At 42.8% G+C, this 26105-nt stretch overlaps 1 protein-coding gene across 5 annotated transcripts in view; it reads right to left on the reverse strand.

Moving 5' to 3' along the window:
- The window catches only part of LOC140212379 (alpha-1,6-mannosylglycoprotein 6-beta-N-acetylglucosaminyltransferase A-like), a 157319-nt gene that overhangs the window by 101548 nt on the left and 29666 nt on the right, over window positions 1-26105 (reverse strand). For 4 of the 5 annotated variants that reach the window (XM_072283104.1, XM_072283106.1, XM_072283103.1 and 1 more), the window contains exons 2-4: window positions 22864-23224; window positions 14020-14187; window positions 3650-3714 (exon numbers count right to left, since the gene is read on the reverse strand). In XM_072283104.1, the coding sequence (XP_072139205.1) occupies window positions 3650-3714; window positions 14020-14187; window positions 22864-23101 (471 nt within the window). In that variant the 5' untranslated portion in view covers window positions 23102-23224. Of the gene's footprint in view, window positions 1-3649; window positions 3715-14019; window positions 14188-22387; window positions 22839-22863; window positions 23225-26105 lie in introns of those variants that run through there. The other variant, XM_072283107.1, reaches the window with a different exon arrangement.

Below are 26105 nucleotides of genomic sequence, written 5' to 3' on the forward strand. Positions count from 1 at the left end.
GCTAAGTCTGATCCTAGATTCCAGCGGCTCAGTTCAGTCTGATCCTAGATTCCAGTGGCTCAGCTCAGTCTGATCCTAGATTCCAGTGGCTCAGTTCAGTCCGATCCTAGATTCCAGTGGCTCAGCTCAGTCCGATCCTAGATTCCAGTGGCTCAGTTCAGTCCGATCCTAGATTCCAGTGGCTCCGTTCAGTCCAATCCTAGATTCCAGTGGCTCAGTTCAGTCCGATCCAAGTGTCCAGTGGCTTCGCTCGAACTGCCCACTTGGTCTGACCCTAGCCTCCAGTGGCTCAGTTCGGTCTGATCCTAGATTCCAGTGGCTCAGCTCAGTCTGATCCTAGATTCCAGTGGCTCAGTTCAGTCCGATCCTAGATTCCAGTGGCTCAGCTCAGTCCGATCCTAGATTCCAGTGGCTCAGTTCAGTCCGATCCTAGATTCCAGTGGCTCAGTTCAGTCCGATCCTAGATTCCAGTGGCTCAGTTCAGTCCGATCCAAGTGTCCAGTGGCTTCGCTCGAATTGCCCACTTGGTCTGACCCTAGCCTCCAGTGGCTCAGTTCGGTCTGATCCAAGGCATGAGACAGTCATCACCGGAATACTAGGACAGAGAGTGGAGACATGAGGGACTGTCAGTGCTGGAATACTGCGAACACAGATTAGAGACACGAGAGACTATCAGTGCTGGAATACTGGGATAGAGAGCGGAGATACGAGGGACTGTCAGTGCTGGAATACTGCGAACACAGAGTGGAGACACGAGAGACTGTCATCACCAGAATTCTGGGATAGCAAGTGGAGAAGTAAGGGACTGTCATTGCCAGAATACTGAGATGGAGTATGGTGTCACAAAAGACTGTCAGTGCAAGAAAACTGGGAATACAGAGTGGAGACACAAGAGAATGTCATTGCCGGAATACTGGGATAGAGAGCGCAGTCACAAGGGATTGTCATCGCCGGAATACTCAGAGTACAGAGCAGAGACAGAAGGAACTGCAGGTGCTGGAATACTGGGAATACAGAGCGGACATGAGACTGTCCATGCTAGAATACTGGGATGGAGGGCGGAGATACAAGAGACTGGCGTTGCCGGAATACTGGGATAGAAAGTGGAGATGCAAGTGAGTGTCCGTGCCGGAATACCGGGACGCAGAGCGGACCGAGACTTAGGAGTCCTCATTTAAGACTCCCAGAAGGTTAATTTACAGGTTGAGTCTGTGGTAAAGAAGGTAAATGCAATGCTGGCATTTATTTCAAGGGGAATAGAATATTAAAATAAGGAGATAATGCCGAGCCTTTATAACACTAGTTAAGCTGCACTTGGAGTATTGCCAACAGTTTTGGGCTTCATATCTCAGAAAGGATTTGTTGTCATTGGTGAGAGTCCAGAGGAGGTTCAGAAGGGTGATTCCAGGAATGAAGGGGTTAACACATGAGGAGCATCTGGCAGCTTTGGGCCTGTACTCACTGGAATTTAGCAGAATGCAGGGGGGCGGGGGATTCTCATTGAAATCCACCGAAGCTGAAAGGACGAGATAAGGTGGATATGGAGAAGATGTTTCCTGTGGTGGGGTGTCTGGAAATGGGAGGCCTCGCCTCAAAATTGAAGGGTGACCCTTCAGAACGGAGGTAAGGAGGAATTTTTTTTAGCCAGAGTGTGGTGAATCTGTGGAATGCTCTGCCACAGACTGCGGTGGAGGCCAAATCCGTGGAAATATTTAAGGTGGAAGTTGATGGTTTCCTGGTCGGTCAGGGTATCAAAGAATATGGTGAGAGGCCGGTGCATGGGGTTGAGTGGGATCTGGGAGTAGACATGATGGAATGGTGGAACACTCAATGGGCTGAATGGCCTAATTCTGCTCCTATGCCTTATGGTCTCATGGACACAAGAAACGGTCGGTGCTGGAATACTGGGATAGAGAGCGGAGACACAGGTGAGTGTCCCTGCTGGAATACTGGGATAGAGAGCGGAGACACAGATGAGTGTCCATGCCGGAATACTGGGATAGAGAGCGGAGACGCAGGTGAGTGTCCGTGCCGGAATACTGGGATAGAGAGCGGAGACACAGGTGAGTGTCCGTGCCGGAATACTGGGATAGAGAGCGGAGACACAGGTGAGTGTCCGTGCCGGAATACTGGGATAGAGAGCGGAGTCACAGGTGAGTGTCCGTGCCGGAATACTGGGATAGAGAGCGGAGACACAGGTGAGTGTCCGTGCCGGAATACTGGGATAGAGAGCGGAGACACAGGTGAGTGTCCATGCCGGAATACTGGGATAGAGAGCGGAGACACAAGGAACTGCTGGTGCTGGAAAACTGGGATAGAGAGCGGAGACACAGGTAGCTGTCCGTGCTGGAATACTGGGATAAAGAGCAGAGACACAGGTGAGTGTCCGTGCTGGAATACTGGGAATACAGAGCAGAGACAAATGGAATTGCTGGTGTTGGAATACAGAGCAAGGCACGATCTGCTGGAAGACGTCCCGAAATGTTGACAGTTCTTCCTGGACCAGCTGCCTGATCCGCCGAATTCCTCCAGCACTTTGTACTTCGCTAACAGACTAGACTTACTTGATCCCAAGACTCTCTTGTTGCTTGTGATCTCTGTCCCAAACCTCTCCTCCATTCTTTTCTCAAAGGGTGACACAAGTCCTGGCTCTTTCATCGCACCTTTAGCAATTTCTGCTAGTTACTGAGAGCCCAGACTTTATCAGATTTATCAGTCATCTCCAACACGCACACAACCCATTCCTCCTTCGAGGACATCTTAAGGAGGTGACGTTTCACGAAGGCAGCATCCATTACATCCTGCCCCCACCCACCATTTTTCCATCAGGAAGGAGGTTCATGAATCTGAGGGCACAGCACATTCATCAAAAATACTGTTGAACTTTGTGGGCAAACTATTTAAAAAAAAAAGAGATTGTGTCCTTAATATATAAATTGCCTTTATGATTACTCACTAATTCATCCAGACCAGAGTGATATGGTGCCTAGCTTGCTTCACACATTCCCTTTACGTGACAGGAAGCATATCAAGCCCACAGGTTCAAAGTTCAAAATACATTTGTTATCAAAGTATGTATACTTTATACAACCTTGAGATTCATCTCCTTACAGGCAGCCACAAAGCAAGAAACCCAGAAGAACCCATTAAAGAAGATCAACAGACAACCAAAATGCAGAGAGAGAAAACAAAGCAAATTGTACAAACAATAAAAGCAAGTAAATGGCATTTAGAATGAAAGCGAGTTCTCAGACCAGTATCCTGGATTAGCTGGACAAGCACACAGCCTCAGTTCCAGTTCAGCACATAGCGGGATGAAGATCGCCGAGCCTCGAGCAACCAGAGCAGACCCATACCCTTGGCCTCAGTGGAGTGAAGATAGGAGTAACCTTCACCAACCAGTTTCAGAAATTCATTTATTAATGATATTCACTCACTTATTTTCTCTGTCATCCTTCCATTCTTGGTTGAAGCCTCCCTGTACTATGCCTAATTCCACTGAGCTTAAACAGCCAGCACTGACAAATCACTCAACCAGGAAAGAAACTAAAAGAATTCATTTTTAAGTACCCACCACATCGCTCCCTCTTAAACTTCCACAGAATAACTTTTCATTGCCGAATCACTGATGATCACGTCATCTCCTCACCTTAACTTTGCCTTGACAATGTGGAAAACCATCTATTGATGTTAATCCACACAAAGATGTAAACTCTGTAATGAAAATAAGTTGAAATGAATTATGTGTCTTCACTGTTCAGAAGTTATTACTTGATAGTTTTGAAGATTGCTTTATGCATTCATCTGTTTGGTAACATCACCTCCATTCGCTGTTGATAGCTTCCTACAGGAGAAAAAAAAGTGCTGACCCAATAATCTGTTTTCCTCCATAACACAACTAAACATTGTGAAATCTCAGGAAATCATACTTTACTACAAGTACAAGGACCCCCATTACATACAATATAGCCTTGCTACGTTGACACATATAGCTGTGTTAAAAATATAACTGGTTTTCTAAGGGTGTTTACACTTGGGTGAAATACCTTGCATCAAGTGGGCATCCGCTATATTGCAGCCTTGAAACTTTTACTGAGGTTTTTTGATTTGTTTTATTTACTGAATGACAAGCAGGAACTCAGAAACCCAAGCTGATCTTTATCTTCTCTGTCTCAGGGATGCAGAGAGTGTCCCAGCCAAACTCTTCAGCACAGAACTGGTCTGACCTTGGCAGCACAGCTCGCGTGTTCTCTGGGCAAATGCACTAACTACCACTATAACCTGTAGTCATTTATATTTAGTTCAGAAATGACGAAAATAGATTACATCCAAATTCTATAAATCATTCTTCAGATATGCTTGACTGAGAAATTGTAAACAAAAGCTTCATTAAAATTTTGGAATAAATGTTATTGTGTTAGACTATGTACATTGTAATAGATATCACCTGACTTTATTTTGTATTTCAATGGTTTGAACTTGTTAACAGAATTAGTTCACTTGTAATTAAAATTATCTGTTATAAAGTTTTGCTTTGGCCAATGCATAGAGGTAATTACATTTTCCACTAGTAGTAAAAGACTATTTTATATTGTTTCAAAGCTGAAGTATTTTGATCACTGAAAATGCTTTTATAAAGAAGAGCAGTCAGTTATCTGTGGAAAATAGAAAGAAACCTTTGGCGAGAACTTTGACTAAAAATCAATCAACGGTTAATAATCCCAACTGCCAAGAACAACACCCCCTTTCAGATACAATAGTTTACATGGTGTGCTGAAGTTGCTCTGAGTGTTGAAGTATATTATTTATTTTACTTAAAGATACTTTGTGGGACAGGCCCTTCGGATCCATCGAGCTGCTCCACCCAGCAACCTACTTATTAAGCACAAGACTAATCACAGGAGGATTCACTAATTAACCGGTACATGTTCGGATTGTGGGAGGAAACCACAGCACCCAGAGAAAACCTATAAGTTTACGGGGAGGACGTACAAACTCCTTACAGAGGACGCTGGATTTGAACTCCAAACTCTGATGCCCCAAGAGATGTCACAACATTGCGCTAACTGCTACATTACTGCAGTGGCCAAATATATTTCCTGAGCACATGAATCAGGAGCAGCAGACCACTCAGCCTGTGTGACTATCCAATAACACTAGAATCAGAATCAGAATCAGGTTTATTATCACCGGCATGTGATGTGATATTTGCTAACTTAGCAGCAGCAGTTCAATGCAATACATAATCTAGCAGAGAAAGAAAAAAATAATAAATAAAACATAATAGTAATAAATAAACAAGTAAATCAATTACCATATTGAATAGATTTTTAAAAAACATGCAAAAATAGAAATACTGTATATTAAAAAAAAAAGTGAGGTTGTGTCCAAAGCTTCAATGTCCATTCAGGAATCGGATGGCAGAGGGGGAAGAAGCTGTTCCTGAATCGCTGAGTGTGTGCCTTCAGGCTTCTGTACCTCCTAACTGATGGTAACAGTGAGAAAAGGGCATGCCCTGGTGCTGGAGGTCCTTAATAATGGACACTGCCTTTCTGAGACACTGCTCCCTGAAGATGTCCTGGGTACTTTGTAGGCTAGTACCCAAGATGAAGCTGACTAGATTTACAACCTTCTGCAGCTTCTTTCGGTCCTGTGCAGTAGCCCCTCCATACCAGACAGTGATGCAGCCTGTCAGAATGCTCTCCACAGTACAACTATAGAAATTTTTGAGTGTACTTGCTGACATGCCATATCTCTTCAAACTCCTAATAAAGCATAGTCGCTGTCTTGCCTTCTTTATGACTACATCAATGTGTTGGGACCAGGTTGGATCCTCAGAGATCTTGACACCCAGGAACTTGAAACTGCTCACTCTCTCCATTTCTGAACCCTCTATGAGGATTGGTATGTGTTCCTTCATCTTAGTCCACAATCCTGAAGTCCACAATCAGCTCTTTCGTCTTTCTGATGCTGAGTGCCAGGTTGTTGCTGTGGCACCATTCCACTAGTTGGCATATCTCACTCCGGTACGCCCTCTCGTCACCACCTAAGATTCTACCAACAATGGTTGTATCGTCAGCAAATTTATTGATGGTATTTGAACTATGCCTAGCCACACAGTCATGTGTATACAGAGAGTAGAGCAGTGGGCTAAGCACACCAACAGCCCCCCCCCCCGAGGTGCACCAGTGTTGATCGTCAGCGAGGAGGATATGTTATCACCAATCCGCACAGACTGTGGTCTTCCGGTTAGCAAGTGGAGGATCCAATTGCAGAGGGAAGTACAGAGGCCAAGGTTCTGTAACTTCTCAATCAGGGATGATATTAAATGCTGAGCTATAGTCGATGAATAGCATCCTGACGTAGGTGTTTGTGTTGTCTAGGTGGTCTAAAGCCATGTGGAGAGCCATTGAGATTGCGTCTGCTGTCGACCTATTGTGGCGATAGGCAAATTGCAATGGGTCCAGATCCTTGCTGAGACAGGGGTCATAACCAACCTCTCGAAGCATTTCATCACTGTCGATGTGAGTGTTACCGGGTGATAGTCATTAAGGCAGCCCACATTATTTTTCTTAGGCACTGGTATAATTGCTGCCTTTTTGAATCAAGTGGGAACTTCTGCCCGTAGCAGTGAGAGGTTGAATACTCCCACTCACCTCAACTTCAAATGCACAGCCACAGTTAACTATCCTGTTCACCAAGAAACTCCCCACCACTTCCTCAAAATATTCAAACACTCTAATTCCATTGAGGAAGAGAGAGTGACAAAATATTCAAACACTCTTATAGGAGAGGGCCAAAGAATCACAACTACTAAGTGAAAAAGAGTCTATGCATGATTTCTTAAATGGGCAATCCCTTATTTTCCAAAAGTAAGCACTTGTTCTGGATTTTTCCATAACAAGAAATAACATCTCAACATACACCTTGTCAAAGCAGCTCAGGATCTAATTAACAAAGGTGGAGTCCTGATGAAGGGTCTCGGCCTGAAACGGCAACTGTTCTCTTTTCCATAGATGATGCCTAGCCTACTAAGATCCCCCAGTATTTTGTGTGTGTTGCTTGGATTTCCAGCATCAGCAAATTTTCTCTTCTTTGTGTACAGATCTAATAGTTCAGTCAAATCTCCCATTTTGCTCAACTCGAGCAGACACAAGGCAACACACACAAAATACTAGCGGAACTGAGCAGCCAGGCAGCATCTATGGAAAAGAGTAAACAGTTGACGTTTCAGGCTGAGACCCCTGTTCAGGAGTGCTTTGATTTCCAGCATCACGTTAGTGGGTCTAGCAGACACAAGCTTGGTTTGTTCAACATTTCCTCATAGGGCAACCCTACCACTCTGGGAATTAGACTACTGAATCTTCCAACCCTTCCCTGAACAAGACTAATACTGCATACGGTCACAAGTGACATGCCACAGGTGTGGTTTCAGGTATGCCTCCTCATTACTGCACTTAATTTCAAGCAATAAATTACACTACTAGCTTTCTTAACTATCTAAGCTATTTGCACACTGATCTGTTGTGAATTATGACAAGAACCCACACTCCGCATCTGAGCTCAACAAATACTCCCTATTAAAATAATAAGCTTCTTTATAACAGGAATTTTCACGCTTTCCCCACACTAGACAAACTTTCCCAGATCTTTGTTTACTCTACTAACATACCTGTAAACTTTTGTAGCTTCCCCAGTCCTCTTTATAGCTTTCCCACTTATGAATGTTTTTGACAAATTAATGACATATATTTGGTGCCATTAATCGTTACACTTGCTTCCCCAGCATCAAAGACACCTTCAAAAGACGATATCCATCAAGAGGTTTCTCGGCCCAAAATCTTTGTTTATTCCTCTCTATCAATGCTGCTTGGCCTACTGAGATCCTCCAGCCTTTTGTGTGTGTTACTTTCCATCATTAAGGACCCCCATCACCCGGGACCTGCCCTTTTCTCATTGCTACCATCAGGGAGGAGGTACAGGAGGCTGAAGGCACACACTCAATGTTTCAAGGACTGCTTCTTCCCCTTTGCCATAAGATTTCTGAATTGACACTGAACTCATGAACACTACCTCACTAATTATTTTAGACTATTTACTCTTTTTATATATATATATATAAAATTGTAATTTAATTTTTTATTATGCATTGCAATGTACTACTGCTGCAAAACAACAGATTTCACAGCATATGGCAGTGATATTAAACTGATTCTGATCCTGAAGTTGGCCCCTGAGCAGCATCTCTGTGGCATGTCACTTGTGACATCTGGTCAAAAACAAAAAGACCCAGTTAGGCTGTTTTTTGATAGCCAACCAAGGTTACCTCCTCCACCACGAGCATTTGTTTCCTGCAACAACCTTTGATATGCCTTATTAAATTTCCTCCTGAAATCTACATCCACCATTTATTCACACACAAAATGCTTGAGGAACTCAGCAAGTCAGGAGCATCTGTGGAGGGGAATAAACTGTCAAGGCTTAAGTATGAGACCCTTCATTAGAATTGGAAAGAAAAGGGACACCATTTATCTCTGTAATTCCTGAGATGTTATTTCTTCAAGACTCCAGTGATTGATTGTTCTTGAACAAAACCACACTGCCTGGTTATCTTGGATTTTTCAGAGTTGCTATTGCTTTAATAATATTTCCAATAATATTCCAAGGCTGGGGAGATGTTTCCAGCAATGGAAGAGTCTAGGACCAGAGTGCACCTTTCAGAATTAAAGACATCCCTTTAGAAAAGAGATGAGGAGGAATTTCTTTGGCCAGAGGGAGCTAGGGCTTTACTCTCTGGAGAGGAGGAGGATGAGAGGAGACATGATATAGGTGTACAAGATAATAAGAGGAATAGATAGAGTGGATAGCCAGCACCTCTTCCCCAGGGCACCACTGCTCAATACCAGAGGACATGGCTTTAAGGTAAGGGGTGGGAAGTTCAAGGGGGATATTAGAAGAAGGTTTTTTACTCAGAGAGTGGTTGGTGTGTGGAATGCACTGCCTGAGTCAGTGGTGGAGGCAGGTACACTAGTGAAGTTTAAGAGACTACTGGACAGGTATATGGAGGAATTTAAATTGGGGGCTTATATGGGAGGCAGGGTTTGAGGGTCGGCACAACATTGTGGGCCAAAGGGCCTGTACTGTGCTGTACTGTTCTATGTTCTATGTCTATGAGGGTGGTGAATCTGTGGAATTCATTGCCACAAATAGCTGTGGAAACCTGGTCATTGGGTATATTTAAAACAGAGATTGATATGTGCTTGATCAGTCAGGGTGTCAAACGTTACAGGGAGAAGGCAGGAAAATGGGGTTGAGAGGGATGATAAATGGTGGGGCAGACTTGGTGGGCTGAATGGATTAATTCTGCTCGTATGTCTTATGGTCTAAATCTTCTCTGAAACAGTTGCTGATGGCTTCAACTGAGAATTGAGAGGCTTTTAGTGTGGAATTTTCCAGTGAGACATGTTAAGAAGTTATTAAACTGGAGTAGAAAAGTGATTGTATGATGTTGTTGTAACATAATTACCCTTCCCACATACACCATTCCAGTAAGATAATAGCAGCACTTTGGTAAGTTTTTAAGTTTTCTGAGAAACAAAAGGATTTTGATGAGCACATTGCTCTGAAGACTGACAATGTATAACACATTGCAGTCAAAGAATTTTCACTGTTTGGGTGAGAACTCCCAATATTTTTATGCTGCACAGTGGGGTTGGTGTGTAACCACCAAACTGTGATCAGACATTGTTCTATTTGGGAGAACTCATTGCATTCTGTAACAAGAAGTGCAGTATCTTTCTAAGTGCAAAGATGTGTCATGCCTACTTATGTTTCAGACCAAAAGCTAATATCTGCACTTAACTTATGGCTACAAGCAGTTCATACAAGTCTATTGTGAAATATTAGAATTCAAATACAAAATCATTGACCTGAAAGATTACTTCTGTTTTCTCTCCACAAATAACTCGCAGGTCGCTGACATTCCTGATCTGGCATTTTAGTTTGCCAGTTTACAGACCATTCATACTTATTAATTAATACCTAAATTGACTAAGTACATTAGAACATACTTTAAGCAAATTAGCCCACGCTAACACCTAAAGCACGCATAAACACAAAAAAATTGTTCTGATGAAATATTAAACCATTACCTCTTCCTTCGTACAAATATGCTCTGAACATGAACCTACGTAAGGCAGAACCAACAATATTTTAAAAAGTCTGCTTTGAACAAAGATCAGCACAAAACAGGCCTTTCAGCCCACAATGCATGCCAACTTTTTAAATCTACTCTAACATCTAACCCTTCCCTCCTATAAAATCCTCCATTTTCCTATCATCCGTGCCTATTTAAGAGTCCCTTAAATACCCCTAATGTATCTGTCCCTATCACCACCCCCAGCAACATGTTCCATGCATCCACAATTCTCTGTGTGTAAAGAAAACCTCTAACATCTCCCCTATACTTTCCTCCAATCAATTTCAAATCACGCCCCCTTGTACGAACCATTTCTGTCCTGGAAAAAGTCTCTGGCTGTCCGCTCTTTGCCATAACTTTGGACAAGTCTGTATAAAAATATGAATGTTTATAGCAGAAGTGCAATGCATTTATTCTTACCTTGGTAAAACCACTTTTAATTGATCAAACCTTGTCAGAACAGATTTAATTGAGTATTGCCTGTTACATTCTTCAGTCTTCACAGTGTGGATGTGGATCTTGATCTTATTCTGTCCTTACCTGCCTTTAGTGAGGATAATTGAAATTCTTTCTAAGCTCTTTCTGTAACCCTGGTGATCTGCATTAAATGAAGAAGTGAGATCAAACTCCTTTCAAGCCAATGGAGGACAGCCTGGGGTTTGGGGCACTACACTGGGTGCCTGTGCATTCTTATCACACAGGCTCTCAGCTGACCAACAAGCATCGTACCTTCAATCAAATTCAGTCCTGTAATGAGGAAAAATCATTGTTGGCACCAGGCATTGTGTAAGTATAAGGAAAGAAGGCAAGAAAAATGCATTAAAAAGCAGAAAAGATTCCCAGTCCAAAGAACAAACCAACACATAAAAGAACCAGACAAATAAGAAACGGTGAGTAGAGTATCGTCAGCCTTTGGAAGTGAACTTTATTGACGACACACAAAGCAATGTCACATGATAATGATTAAGCTTTGCTGCAACTCCTCTTGCTTAACACTTTAAAAGGAAAAGCTAACAAGGCAAATTATAGTTTTGGATAGTTTGAAATTTTCAAAAAATAGTTAATATCTCTTGATTTTATTATTTAAATGAACACTTAACCGGCCTAGGAGATGATATTACTGCTGTGCAAATTGCAAGAAATACTGGTTTACCCAGGAGTGGCACAAACATTTTTCTCAAGTGAAAAGCAACACATTGTACAAGGTTAGGAAGTGATCTCTTCTAATTAAACAGAACAGCAGTTAGTAAAAGGTGCAAACTGTAGCAGCAAATAGAAATGTGTTACCACAGAGACTGTGGAATTCAAGGAATCCCCATACCTTCTCAGGCAAGGGCAGGAAATTGATCTGATTAGCAAAGGCCAGATCCCAAGACTGAACAGAGCCAAAGCTATTTCCAATTTGAGTCAAATTACTTCATTAAAATATGAGAATAGCAAATGAGGGGTTCTTATATTACATTTCACTTGATCTGTATTGAAGATTCTGGAATTCTGGAACTCCGAAAGTGCACATCACCTAGTGTCCTTGTTAGCAGAATAAACTCAGAATTAAAGCGCTCAGTTCAAAAGTTAAAAAAACGGATGAAATGCTAGTGTCTGGTTCATGTAGTATAATTTTGTTTAAGATTAGCCTTTTTTTAAAGATTTAATGTTTCTATTTATTGCAAAATACCATTTGAGGGACTTGGGAAGTTATAATCAGGAATTTAAAAAACTGAAGTCGGGTGCAAAGTTGCCATTTGGAATGAAATGCAGCCTTTAAGAACAACCTCTATTCCCATGTTGCCCTGGTCCACTAGATTTGCTTCTAAAATTCTGACCATGTTTGAACCTTTTGAGAGAGTGACACTCTTAAAAAAGAAATGTTAACGTGAGTAACAACTGAGAATATGTTGATTGCTTTCCCATGTAAAGGCCTCTTGATCAAATACCTGACAATAACAGATTTACCTTAGTTTTGTCTGCAAATTGATTTAAAATAAACAACAGCAATTATATTAGAAATACACTGTGTCTATATTTCTAAATGGTCATTGGTAAAGCTTTGTGCCGAAAATCAGCAAGAACGGGCCTGGGGAGTAATACTCGCACTGAATGTCAATGCAAAGCATTTCTAGGTAAGATGATTAATCTTTCACTCTCCAGCATCATTACGCCTCACCTTGGGAGGATATTCCTTCTCCACAAAACTGCATTTCTTTTCCACACATTTTCATCCCCTTCTAGTAACACTATCATTCTGAGATTTTTGTGCCACTTGCTTAAATTCCACCAAAATTCAGATTAAGTTTTTTCAAAAGGTTTTACGAAGGAACTTCCTTACACTACTTGAGATAGAAGGGCTAAGGCGCAATAATAGGAGATTGAAGAGTGGAAGTGTAAGCAGCCTTATAGAAAGATGTCCGATATGTCCAGTAACTACAAAAGAGATACAGTACTGTGAAAATTCACTCTGCACACTTTTCACTGCTTTGCAAAATAAATTGACAGCATGAATAAAGGAACACTCACATAAAGCAAAAGGTTTCAGAGCATTTGCAACACCAAGCCCCCAATATTAAAGCTTATTGCTCAGATCCACGAAGCACAGAAGAACATTAGGCATATTACGCTTAAATCTGCAGTACTGTGCAGCAAACAATTTAAATTAGGCATCTGTGCAGTGCACAGCTCTGGACAGATAAATTACACTGAAATTTATTTACAGACTTATCCATGTTCAAAATAAGTGCAAGTTTTTGTGAGCTTTTTGCTAGATTTGATATAAATATTGCCTATCCATGTTTTGCTACAATGCAACTGCAGTTTTAATTACACCAGGAAGGGAGCACACAGTGCAGTGTTTTCAATAATAACCCCATGAACTAGAGATACACACGTACACGGTGAATTTTTTACGCACAAGCATAAAAAGGGAACCAGAATTAGATCAAGTAGTCAGGAGGCTTGTGCGGGTGCCACGAACCACTGAAAAGTGTGGAGAACAATCTAGGTACCCTCCCACCTCCTCTAACACAGCCCAAGCCATTTGTTCATGGGTCATTGAATCTTGTTCACCGGATTCCCTGCATTTCCGTTAGAAACTGTGCCACAGCCCTAGGGTGCACATTACTTTGACAACAAGTAACCACGTCTTTGCAGCTGAAGAACCAGCAGGTGCAAATACTAGTTAGGGAGAGGGGGGGTAGAAGATAAATGGTGGAGTTGATTTAAAATTCTAATCAATATACCCCCTTTACACATCTATGCTATCCTAAGCGAGTGGTATTCTGAAATTGACTGTCACTGATTGATTATTCAGTACTGTATCTTACAGTGATCGCATTTACATGCTGAGTTCAGTGCACTAAACATGGATTTTAAACAGTAACAGTACTTTCTAGAGTAAACGTTGAAAATATTACAATTTTAAGTATCTATTTTAGGTATATTTATAGGGATACAAGTGTTCACCCCTACTGCCATAGATTTCAACCCTCTTCCACATAGGGGATTTCTTGTTCCTACAAAGGACCACACTTAAAGTTTAAGCCCACTAGAATCTGCAGTGCTCTGGGGACAGACAGCCAAGGGATCCATTGTGTACACCACATCACAGCATGACATTGCATTACTTTCTTGTTAATACTACACACCAATCCCAAAACTAATTGAGAGTGTATACAGAGCAGCAAATACGTCTGTATTTCCACTGGGCAAGAGCATCAATGAAACCTTCCGAAGGGCCCTGCAAGATATCAAAGTGACCAGAGCAGGAAGAGGACTGGAAACAGGACACCACTCTCCTATGGCAGCCCAGCCCTGCTATCTGACACTACCTTGCTGACTGATCTGTTTACTGCCACCTGCGGGCGCAGAATTGCTACTGGTGCTGTTGGTGGTGTCCGTCACGCTGCTTGGAATCATATCGTCCACTTTGTTCTCCAGCTTCCCTAGGCGTTGCAGTATATCATCCAGGAGAACAGCAATCGTCCGCTTTAGGTCGGCTGAGGAAACAAACAACCCAAAACAGTTCACATCTTATTCAGTCAATTCCCATACAAGTACAAGCAACAGGATGTGGTATGGCATAGAAACAGCCTTAAACAAAGTCTTTAAAATGTCTTGTTTCACTTTTCAGAATCAGAATCAATTTTAATATCACTGTTGTGAAATTTGTTGTTTTGTGGCAGCAGTACATTGCAATACATAATAAAAATTACCGTAAGAAATACATTCACAAAGAGAGCAGAAGAAGAATTGAGGTAGAGTTGATGGGTTCATCGTCCATTCAGAGTTCTAACGGCGGATCAAAAGAAGAGAGAGAAGACAACACTATTCGACATGCTATGTTCCTGCACAAACTCCTTGCAGCCAACGTGCTGGCAGTAGGAAAGCTAGATTCCTTTACTTGCCGTGATTCCTGGCAAATTTCTCTAACTACATTTCTAATTACATTGCTCTTACAATGAATTATCGAATGTCGTGTTTTACAGAATAGCTAGATACAGAACTTTGCTTTCTCATGAACTGCACAGAGGTGGTGATAGTGGTGCGTTGGTAAAGTTGAGAGAACAACGGGGTTTTGAGGACATCTGAAAACATGCAGAGGGCCATATCAAATCGGCGAAGGCAGAATATCAGTATGGTCTGGTCAACAACTGGACCAAGGTGGTTATAATCGGTCGGCAAAGTAATAATGGGGTTTGGGGGACACCTGTATCAAAATGTCAAGGGCAGAAGAATATCGGTCTAGTCTGGACTCTATATTAGAAGACAAGAAATAGAATAAGGAGGTAGAATGATCCCCGACCCGATTGAGTAAAATCATAGCTGTTCTGATCTTGGTCTTGTCTCCACTTTCCTGTCCTCCATTAGCCAAAATAATCTGTCTTTTTCTTGAATAACACAGTCATTCCCAAGAAGACTTTGGATTGCACATAATCAGCCATCGGGCAAGGTCCAATAAAAAGTTAGGTTTAAGCACAGCAGCCATTGTCTGTGAGGGCCAATGGGGAATTAAGGCTTCGGCGAGGAGACGATAGGCCACAGGTAGATTTTTTCCCATTATTTATTCTTTCTTTATTTCTTATTGCACATTTAGAGCAGTGGGAATGCCAGGCAGGACAGCAAACTGCTCCTCTTGCAGGAGGTGGGAAGGTAAGGAGACCTACAGTGTCCCTGATGACTACACCTGCAAGAAGTGCATCCGGCTACAGCTTCTAACAGTCCATGTTTAGGAGTTGGAGCTGGAACTGGATGAACTCCAGATCATTCGGGAGGCTGAGGGCTTGATAGATAGGACATATAGGGTGGTAGTTACTCCCAAAATGCAGGATACAGGTAACTGGGTGGCTGTTAGGAGGGGGAAAGAGGATAGGGAGCCAGTGCAGAGAACCCCTGTGGTCATTCCACAGGTTGATCTATCAGAGGAAAGTCACAGCGGTCGGGTATCTAGCACAGAGTCTGGCTTTGTGGCTCAGAAGGGAAGGAGAGAGAAGAGGCAAGCCGTGTTGATGGGGGATTCATTAGTTAGGGAACAAAAAGGAGGTTCTGTGGCTAAGAATGAGATCCCCAGATGGCATGTTGCCTCCTGGGTGTCAGGGTCAGGGACATCTCAGATCAAGTCCACAGCTTCCTTAAGTGGGAGGGTGATCAGCCAGAGGTCATGGCCCACGTCGGCACCAGTGACATAGGAGGAGGGGCGATGAGCTCCTGCAAAGTGAGTTCAGGAAGTCAGGTCCTAAGTTAAAGGACAGGACCCCCAGGGTTGTGATCTCAGGATTGCTACCCATGCCACATGCTACTGAGGCCACATATAGGAAGATCACACAGTTTAACACGTGGCTAAAGAGTTGGTGCAGAAGGTAGGGGTTCAGATTTTTGGACCATTGGACACTCTTTCAGGGAAAGTGAGACCTGTGCAAAATGGATGGTTTGCACCTGAACTGGAGAGGGACTAATATTCTAGTGGGAAGGCTTGCTAGACCCGCACGGGGGACAGTTTAAACTCGAGTTTCAGGGGGAGTGTCAGAACAGATAATGGAGAGGTTGTGGAGAAAGACATGGTTAAGCCTACATACGGAGTCAGGAAGTAAAAGGTCATACACGGTGGGACTAAAGTTCTGAGCTGTGTATTTTTTAATGCAAGGAATATTGTAGAAAAGATGGATGAGCTTAGGGCATGGATCAGCATGTGAAATTACGGCATTGCAGCCATTCGTGAGGCTTGGTTGCAGGAGGGGCAGGACTGGCAGCTCGGTGTTCCGGAGGTCTATTGTTTTAGATGTGATAGAGAAGGAAGGATTAGAGGAGGAGGGTGGTGAGTGGTGTTACTAGTCAGGGAAAATGTCACGGCAGTGCTCAGTCAGGACAGACTGAAGAGCTTGTCCAGTGAGGCTCCGTGGGTGGAACTGAGGAATAAGAAAGAAACGACCACGTTAGTATATAATAAACCACTCAACAGCCCGCGGGATTTAGAGGAGCAAGTTTGTAGGGAGGTCGCAGACTGTTGCAAGAAACATAAGGCTGTGATAGTTGGTGATTTTGACTTTCCACATATTGACTGGGACTCCCATGTTGTAAAAGGCTGGATGCACAGATCCCTCTAAGCTACGCAAGTAATGGGCTGTGCAGTCACTGAAATGCTCCCGTGCACATAGCCTTTGTTGCCATGCAGCTAGAATTGAATGCATCTAGAAAACAATTACGAAACATGAAAGACTTTCTTTGTTGTACTGTATTTCAATATACCCTTTAATTAATAAATAAAAGTATCTGATTTTTCAATTTTCATTCTAAGTATTCAAATATATTCACATTACAAAAACATTTAAAGAGCCACACAGTTTTCAGGTTGGTCTGCACAGCTGTTAAACAGAATAAGAAGGATTGTTGGCCGGATGGGCAAGAGTTTAGAACATAGAACATAAAAATTTACCACACTGCAGGCCCTTCAGCCCACAATGTTGTGCTGACCATGTAACCTACAATAGAAACTGCCTAGAATTTCCCTACTTCATAGCCCTCCATTCTTCTAAGCTCCATGTACCTATCTAAGAGTCTCTGAAAAGACCCTATTGTATCGGCCTCCACCACCGTCGCTGGCAGTGCATTCCATGCACCCAACACTCTCTGTGTGAAAAACTTGCCCCCAACATCTCCTTTGTACTGACTTCCAAGCACCTAAAAAGCTACGGCCCCTCGTGTTAGCCATTTCAGCCCTGGCTATCCACATGATCAATGCTTCTCATCATCTTATACACCTCTATTAGGTCACCTCTCATCCTCCATCACTCCAAGGAGAAAAGGCCAAGTTCACTCAATCTATTCTCATAAGGCATGCTCTCCAATGAGGTAAAATCCTTGTAAATCTCCTCTGCACTCTCTCTATAGTATCTACATCCTTCCTGCAGTGAGGTGACCAGAACTGAACACAGTACTCCAAGTGGAGCCAGCAGCTTTGAATATCCTATGGACACAGACCTCAAGATCTCTCTGATCCTCCACACTGCCAAGAGTCTTACCATTAATACTATATTCTGCCATCATATTTGACCTACCAAAATCAAGCACCTCACACTTATCTAGGTTGAACTACATCTGCCACTTCTCAGCCCAGTTCCGCATTCTATCGATGTCCCAATGTAACCTCTGACAACCCTCCAGACTATCCACAACACCGCCAACCTTTATGTCATCAGCAAACTTACTAACCCACCCCTCTATTTCTTCATCCAGGTCATTTATAAAAATCACAAAGAGGAGGGGTCCCAGAACAGATCCCTGTGGAACACCACTGGTCACTGACCTCCATGCAGAATATGACCCGTCTACAACCACTCTTTGCCTCCTGTGGGCAAGCCAATTCTAGATCCACAAAGCAAGGTCTCTTTGGATCCCATGCCTCCTTACTTTCTAAATGAGCCTCGCATGGGGAACCTTATCAAATGCCTTACTGTAATCCATAAACACTACATCCACTGCTCTACCTTCATCAATGTGTTTTGTTACACCCTCAAAGAACTCAATCAGGCTCATAAGGCATGGCCTGCCCTTGACAAAGCCATGTTGACTATCCTTAATCAGATTATTAAAACTTGCCCACCACTGAAGTAAGGCTTACTGGTCTATAATTTCATGGGTTATGTCTACTCCCTTTTTTGAACAAGGGAACAACAGTTCCAACTCTCCAATCTTTCAGTATTTCTCCCATCCCTATTGATGATGCAAAGATCATCGCCAGAGGCTCAGCAATCTCCTCCCTCACTTCCCACAGTAGCCTGGGGTATATCTTATCCAGACCCAGCTACTTATCGAACTTAATGCTTTTTAAAAGCTCCAGCACATTCTCTTTCCTGATGTCTATATGCTCAAGTGTTTCAGTCCGCTGTAAGTCATCCCCCCAATTGGCAAGGTCCTTTTCCCTACTAAATACTGAAACAAAGTATTCATTAAGCATCTCCGTTATCTCCTCTGACTCCATGCACATTTCCACTATCGCACCTGATTGGTTCTATTCTCACACGGCTCATCCTCCTGCTCTTCACATTCTTGTAGAATGCATTGGGGTTTTCCTTAATCCTGCTTGCCAAGGCCTTCTCATGGCCCCTTCTAGCTCTCCTAATTTCATTCTTAAATTCCTTCCTGGCAACCTTGGAATTTTCTACAGCTCTAGCAGAACATAGTTTCTTGGACCTTTCATAAGCTTTTCTTTTCTTAACTCGATTTTTCACATTCTTTGTACACCATGCTTTTTTACTCTACCATCCTTTCTCTTCCTCATTGGAACATACCTATGCAGAATGCCATGCAAATATTCCCTGAACATTTGCCATATTTCGGCTATGTATTTCTCTGAGAACATCTGCTCCCAAGTTCCTGCCTAATAGTATCATATTTCCTCCTAACCCAATTAAACATTTTCCCAAATTGTCTGCTCCTATCCCTCTCCAGTGCTATGGTGAAGGAGATAGAGTTGTGAACACCACCTCCAAAATGCTTACCCACCGAGAGATCTGACACCTGACCAGGTTCATTTCCCAATACCAGATCAAGTACAGCCTCTCCTCCAGTAGGCTTATCTACAAACCCCTTGCTCTAAGGAGATGCCAGTCAATATTAGGAAAGTTAAAATCTCCCATCACAACAACTCTATTATTAATGCACCATTCCAGAATCTGCCTCCCTATCTGCCCCTCGAAGTCTCTGTAAAAAACACCCAGTAGAATTATTGCCCACTTCCTGTTTCTGACTTCTACCCACAGTGACTCAGTAGATAATCCCTCCAATACTTCCTCCTTTTCAGCAGTCATGACACTATCCCTGATAAGCAATGCCACACCCCCATCTCTTTTGCCTCCCTCCCGGTCCTTTTAAAACATCTAAACCCTGGCACACCTGCTCCTGAGACATCCAAGTCTCTGCAATGGCCACAACATCATAGTTCCACATATTGATCCATGCTCTAAGTTCATCCACTTTGTTTATAATACTCCTTGCATATAAATAGACACATCTCAAACCAGCAGGCTGAGTGCATCTTTGCTCTAACGTCTGCCTATCCTTCCTCACAAACTCCCTACAATCTGTCTCTACTTGTGCTCCAACCTCCCCATCCTCTGCCTCTTCACTGGTTCCCAACCCTTGTAAATCTAATTTAAACCCTCCCCAATAGCATTAGCAAACCTCCCCACCAGGATGTTGGTCCCCTTCAGATTCAAGTGCAACCTGTCCTTTTTGTACAGGTTACACCTACTCCAGAAGAGGTCCCAATGATCCAGAAATCTGAATCCTTGCCTCCTGATCCGATCCTTCAGCCACACATTTACCTGCCATCTCGTTCTATTCCTATACTCACTATCGCATGGCACAGACAGCAGTCCTGAGATTACTACCTTTGAGGTCCTGCTTCTCAGTTTCCTTCCTAACTCCCTGTACTCTACTTCCAGGAACTCCTCCCTCTTTCTACCTATGTCGTTGTTCCCATCTGTTTCTTTTTCCCACCTACAGAATCGCCTATCTGTCCCTCTAACTACAGAGTCCCCTATTACTGCTGCCATCCTCTTCCGTTCCCTACCCTCTGAGTCACAAGGCCAGACTCAGAGCGAGAGACACGGCCACTGTTTCCCGCAGGTAGGGTTTCTCTCACCAACAGTACTCAAAGTGGAGTAATTATTGTTAAAGGGGATGGCCACAGGGCTGCTCTCCACTACCTAATCTCTCCTTTCCCTCTTCTGACAGTCACCCACTTGTCAAATGTGCTCAGGAAAATTTCCTTAATCAGTACATAGAACATACTTAATGTACTCAGTACATACTCATTACATAGTACACTCTCCCAACTTCCTTGCTGTCCACTACAGCCCCAGTCTTGGTGTCATCTGCAAATTTGCACATCATTGACAAAGATGCTAAGCAACAAAGGACCCAGTACCAATCTCTACAGTACACCACTCTTCACAGGCCTCCAGTCAGAGAGGTCATGGGTTAAGGGTGAAAGGTGAAATGTTTACGGGGAACATGAGGGGAAACTTCTTCACTCAATGGGTCATGAGAGTGTGGAATGAGCTGCCAGAGCAAGTGGTGCATGCAAACTCAATTCTACATTGAAGAGAAATTTGGATAAGTATTGTACATGGATGGGAAGGCTATGATCTGGGTGCGGGTTAATGGGACGAGGCAGATTAATCATTCGGCATGGATGAGATTGGCCAAAGGGCCTAATTCTGTGCTTTTGTGTTCTATGACTATGACTCTATAAGGGATGATGGAAACAGATTTAATTTTCAAATTAAATGCACTTGAAACTGAAACAATACAGGGCCATGGAGAAATGTCGGTCACTCATTCAGACTCAGACACATCCAGTAGGAATAAGCTGTTTCTTTCTGTGCAGTATTACTCCAAGCTATCATATGGAATTTTACAAGAATGAGGAATGATCTCACTGAAACCTATCAAATACTGAAAGAGTGGATGTGGAGAGGATGTCTCCAATAATGGAACTACCTGGGACCAGAGGGCAGAACCTCAGAACAGAGGGATGTCCATTTAGAACAGAGATGAAGAGGAATTTCTTTAGGCAGAGGGTGAAGAATCTGGAGCTCACTGCCAAACTGCTCTGCATGCCAAGTTATAGAGTATACTGAGAATAGAGGCTGATCAGCACGGGTATGAAAGGAGGAGGCTGGAAAATGGAATTGAATTAGCCATGATGGAATGGTGCAGCAGACTCGATCTGTTCCTGTGCCTTATGGTCAAAATAAGAAACTATTCCAGAATTCCGACAGCCGTAGCCAAACTATATAATCCTATAACGTAACAGATAATTCTGTAACTTTGACCATCTGTGCCGTAGCAAAACTATATAATCCTATAACATAACAGATAATTCTGCAACTTTGACCATCTGTGCCCATGGAAGTCAGAAGATTCAATTCATTTCTAATTTAGGGCTGCTTCCCCTATCTTTTAGTTCACCCTTGTGACAATACAAGAAAATATTTTATAAAATTGCAGTCCAATTATTCTTGATAAGACAGTTTAAGCATCAGTTGCATCTCTGTTTCAGTTTATAAAGGGGAAAGCGGGATACTAACGCTCATTTGCCACTTCCTTGTGAACACCAATGCTGATAAAGAAACTACAATTTGTCCAACATATTAATTTATAGCTTCTCAAACTTCTGCTAATGCCCCACCTCCCCCTCATACCCCATCCGTTACTTATTTATATACACACATTCTTTCTCTCTCTCTCTCTCTCCTTTTTCTCCCTCTGTCCCTCTGACTATACCCCTCGCCCATCCTCTGGGTTTTTCCCCCCTCCCCCTTTTCCTTCTCCCTAGCCCTCCTGTCCCATGGTCGTCTCATATCCCTTTTGCCAATCACCTGTCCAGCTCTTGGCTCCATCTCTCCCCCTCCTGTCTTCTCCTATCATTTCCGATCTCCCCGTCCCCCTCCCACTTTCAAATCTCTTACTAGCTCTTCTTTCAGTTAGTCCTGACGAAGGGTCTCGGCCCGAAACGTCGACTGTACCTCTTCCTAGAGAAGCTGCCTGGCCTGCTGAACTTATAACTTTGATTCATTTAAAAAGGCATTCTCAGCATAATATTCTCCGTCTCAAAACAAAGCCCATAAAATATAGATCATAATATCCTTACAGGAAGGAGGTGGAAGATTTAGAAAGGGTGGAGAGGAGACTTACCAGGATGCTGCCTGGATTAAAGAGCGTGTCTTATGAGGATAGGTTGCGCGGTGACTTGATAGAGGTGTACAAGATAATGGAAGCCATTGATTGAGTGGACCATCAGGGACTTTTTCCCACGGTAGAAATGACATAATTTTAAGGCGATTGGAATAAAGTATGACGGGGATGGGTGGGGGGGAGGGGAATGTCGGAGATAAGCTCTTGACACCAAGAGTGATGGGTGTGCGTGGAACGCCCTGCCGGGGTGGGGGTAGAGGCAAATAGATTAGAGACTTTAATAAACTCTTAGATAAGCACATGGATGATAGAAAAACAGAGGGCTATGTGGAAGGAAAGGGTTAGATTGATCTTAGAGTGGGTTAAAAGGTCAGCACAACATTGTGGCCTCAAGGACCTGTACTGTGCTTGTGCTGTGATGTTCTATGTGCTATAGTATATGCACATGACCAAAGCAAAGGTTTGGCAACTCTTACCATATCCTGCCATTGAGGCACCACGAGGGCCATCTACCGCATTTTGGTTTTCCTCTGCGAGAGCTCGAACGTATCTTTTACTCAGTTCCAGAATCTGTTCACGCAGTTCTGCACTGTTTTGACGTTTTGGCTGCTGGAAAGTGTAACGGAGTAACACCAAACCCCAAATAAACCCAAAAACTAGCAACAGAGCACTTAGTTTCTGGGACGCATTTCTCCTGAACAGACTTCCAAACATCTTTGCCGGCCAGCGCCTCCTTTACATGCGAAATAGTCTCACAATCAACATCTTCACCTTTTGTGCGGAGCATCCAAGCAGTCTGTTGTTTTAATCATCTTTGTCTAATGTTCCTTTTCAGTCCTGTAAAACAAAAGGGGTCATTTACTCTTTAGGAACTGAAAGTTGGTTGTTTCACAATTGATGATTAATCACAAAAAACAACTTAAAAAAACCTTCACACTGATCGACACTCGGGAATAAAAAAGGGGAGAACTCACAAAGCAACCAAAATTAACTTCTGCCCGGCTAATATTTCAACATTCATCTTATTCAAAAGTGTTGCTTCCTCAGATTTTTTTTTTGTTATATTAGACCGCATGAATCTGAACACAAATATAATTTCAGACTACTTGTATCATGTAGGAACTTGAAGAAACCAGAAATGAATATTTATTGTGAATATAATGCATTTAATTAATTAATGGTGTTGATACCTTGCAATAGTTCAACTAAGCTAAAAATGTTTTGTTGATTTTCATTTGTACTCAGTGTCTGAGACTTCTTACTAAAGTGTCCAACAATAATCAGCCAGCATTGATGGACTCCAGTTGCCCTGATAAAGTTTCTCCATGATTGCAATTTCCTGGTGAAATTTTTCACCATGTTTGTCACTGACAGAGCCAAGATTTGCAGGGAAGAAGTCTAAATGGGAACGCAGAAAATGAATTTTTAGTGATATATAGCACTTCATGGTTTTGTATGCTTGAAATATGTTGTCAACCAGCTGCACGTAGTTTGGTGCTCTGTAGCTGCCAAGAACATTTTCAACAACGTCCTTGAATGCCTTCCATCCAATTATCTCTGGTTCCACTAGAAGTTCTTTGAATTGCCTGTCAATGATGACCTGGTTGACTTGTGGACCAACAAAAATGCCTTCCTTAATCTTGGCATCAGTTACTATAAGACCATAAGACATGGAGCAGAAGTCAGCCATTCAGCCCATCGAGTCTGCTCCACCATTCAATCATGGGCTGATCCAATCCTTCCAGTCATCCCCACTCCCCTGCTTTCACCCCATACCCTTTGATGCCCTAGCTAATCAAGAACCTAACTATCTCTGCCTTAAATACACCCAATGACTTGGCCTCCACAGCCGCTCATGGCAACAAATTCCACAGATTTACCACCCTCTGACTAAAGTAATTTCTCCGCATCTCAGTTCTAAAAGGTCATCCTTCAATCCTGAAGTTGTGTCCTCTTGTCCTAGAATCCCCTACCATGGAAAATAACTTTGCCATATCTAATTTGTTCAGCTCTTTTAACATTCGGAATGTTTCTATGAGATCCCCCCTCATTCTCCTGAACTGCAGGGAAATACAGTCCAAGAGCTGCCAGACGTTCCTCATACGGTAACCCTTTCATTCCTGAAATCATTCTCATGAATCTTCTTTGAACCCTCTCCAATGTCAGTATATCTTTTCTAAAATAAGGAGCCCAAAACTGCACACAATATTCCAAGTGTAGGCTCACGAGTGCCTTATAGAGCCTCAGCATCACATCCCTGCTCCTATATTCTATACCTCTAGAAATGAATGCCAACCATTTGCCTTCTTCACAACCGACTCAATCTGGAGGTTAACCTTTAGGGTATCCTGCACAAGGACTCCCAAGTCCCTTTGCATCCCTGTATTTTGAATTCTCTCCCCATCTAATTAATAGTCTGCCCATTTATTTCTTCCACTAAAGTGCATGACCATACACTTTCCAACACTGTATTTCATTTGCCACTTCTTTGCCCATTCCCCTAAACTATCTAAGTCTCTTGGCAAGCTCTCTGTTTCCTCAACACTACCTGTTCCTCCACCTATCTTTGTATCATCAGCAAATTTAGCCACAAATCCATTAAGACCGTAGGTACAAATCATTGACATACATCGTAAAAAGCAGCGGTCCCAACACTCACTCCTGTGGAACTCCACTGGTAACCGGCAGCCAGCCAAAATAGGATCCCTTTATTCCCACTCTGCTTTCTGCTGACCAGCTAATGCTCCACCCATGCTAGTAACTTCCCTATAATTCCATGGGCTCTTACCTTGCTGAGCCGCCTGATGTACGGCCCCTTGTCAAAGGCCTTCTGAAAATCCAAGTACACCATGACTACTGCATCTCCTTTATCTACCCTGCTTGTAATTTCCTCAAAGAATTGCAATAGGTTTGTCAAATAGGACTTTCCTTTCAGGAAACCATGCTGGCTTTGGCCTATCTTGACATGTGCCTCCAGGTCGTCTGTAATCTCATCCCTAACAATCGATTCCAAATACTCTGGGAAATACCTATCTAAAACATTGACATCACTTACGGGGATGTTTGTGCCTGGTAAGAGCAGACTCCATCCTTGCAGTCTGCCAGTAATTCTGGTTTTGCCTTTGACACAACCAAGTCTCTGAACAAGTCATTTAACTCAAATTGAGTTTTATCAGATGTGGTTCACTCAACAAAAGGTTCAAAATCTGTATCAGTATTGTTTTCATTCCTGGCTTGTGCATCATGGTATCTTCGTCTTCCTCCTCTAGACTCCATGTCTCTGGTGGCTTCAGTACTGGAAAAATACTATCATGAAGCAGAGGTCTCATGGCTGAAGGGAGATTGGAGTATTCAAAAGATATCTTGTTTTTAGCAGAAAAACCAGACATTGGTCAGACAGAAGTAGCAGTCTGTCACATGATTGTTTTGTTCTCGCCATATCATTGGGACAGCGACAGCATTGACTTCCGAGTACCTCTGAGGCAAGCTCTAAGATCAACAGCGCATGTTGCACAACAAATGTGAGGAGCCCAGGCTTTGCCTTGGTCACCAATTTTACACCCAAAGTAGAGCTCGTGGACTTTCTTAATAAGAGGAATCTTTGTGATTTAAGCGTACACTTGCCACAAATATACCAAAAAGTATTGTGGCTGTTGAAATATTTGCGAGACATTTTGCTATCACAAAAACTCCTGAAAATACAATTACTTTATTATAA

The sequence above is a fragment of the Mobula birostris genome, chromosome 19 (assembly GCF_030028105.1).
Source record: "Mobula birostris isolate sMobBir1 chromosome 19, sMobBir1.hap1, whole genome shotgun sequence".
Classification (NCBI taxonomy): Eukaryota; Metazoa; Chordata; class Chondrichthyes; order Myliobatiformes; family Myliobatidae; genus Mobula; species Mobula birostris.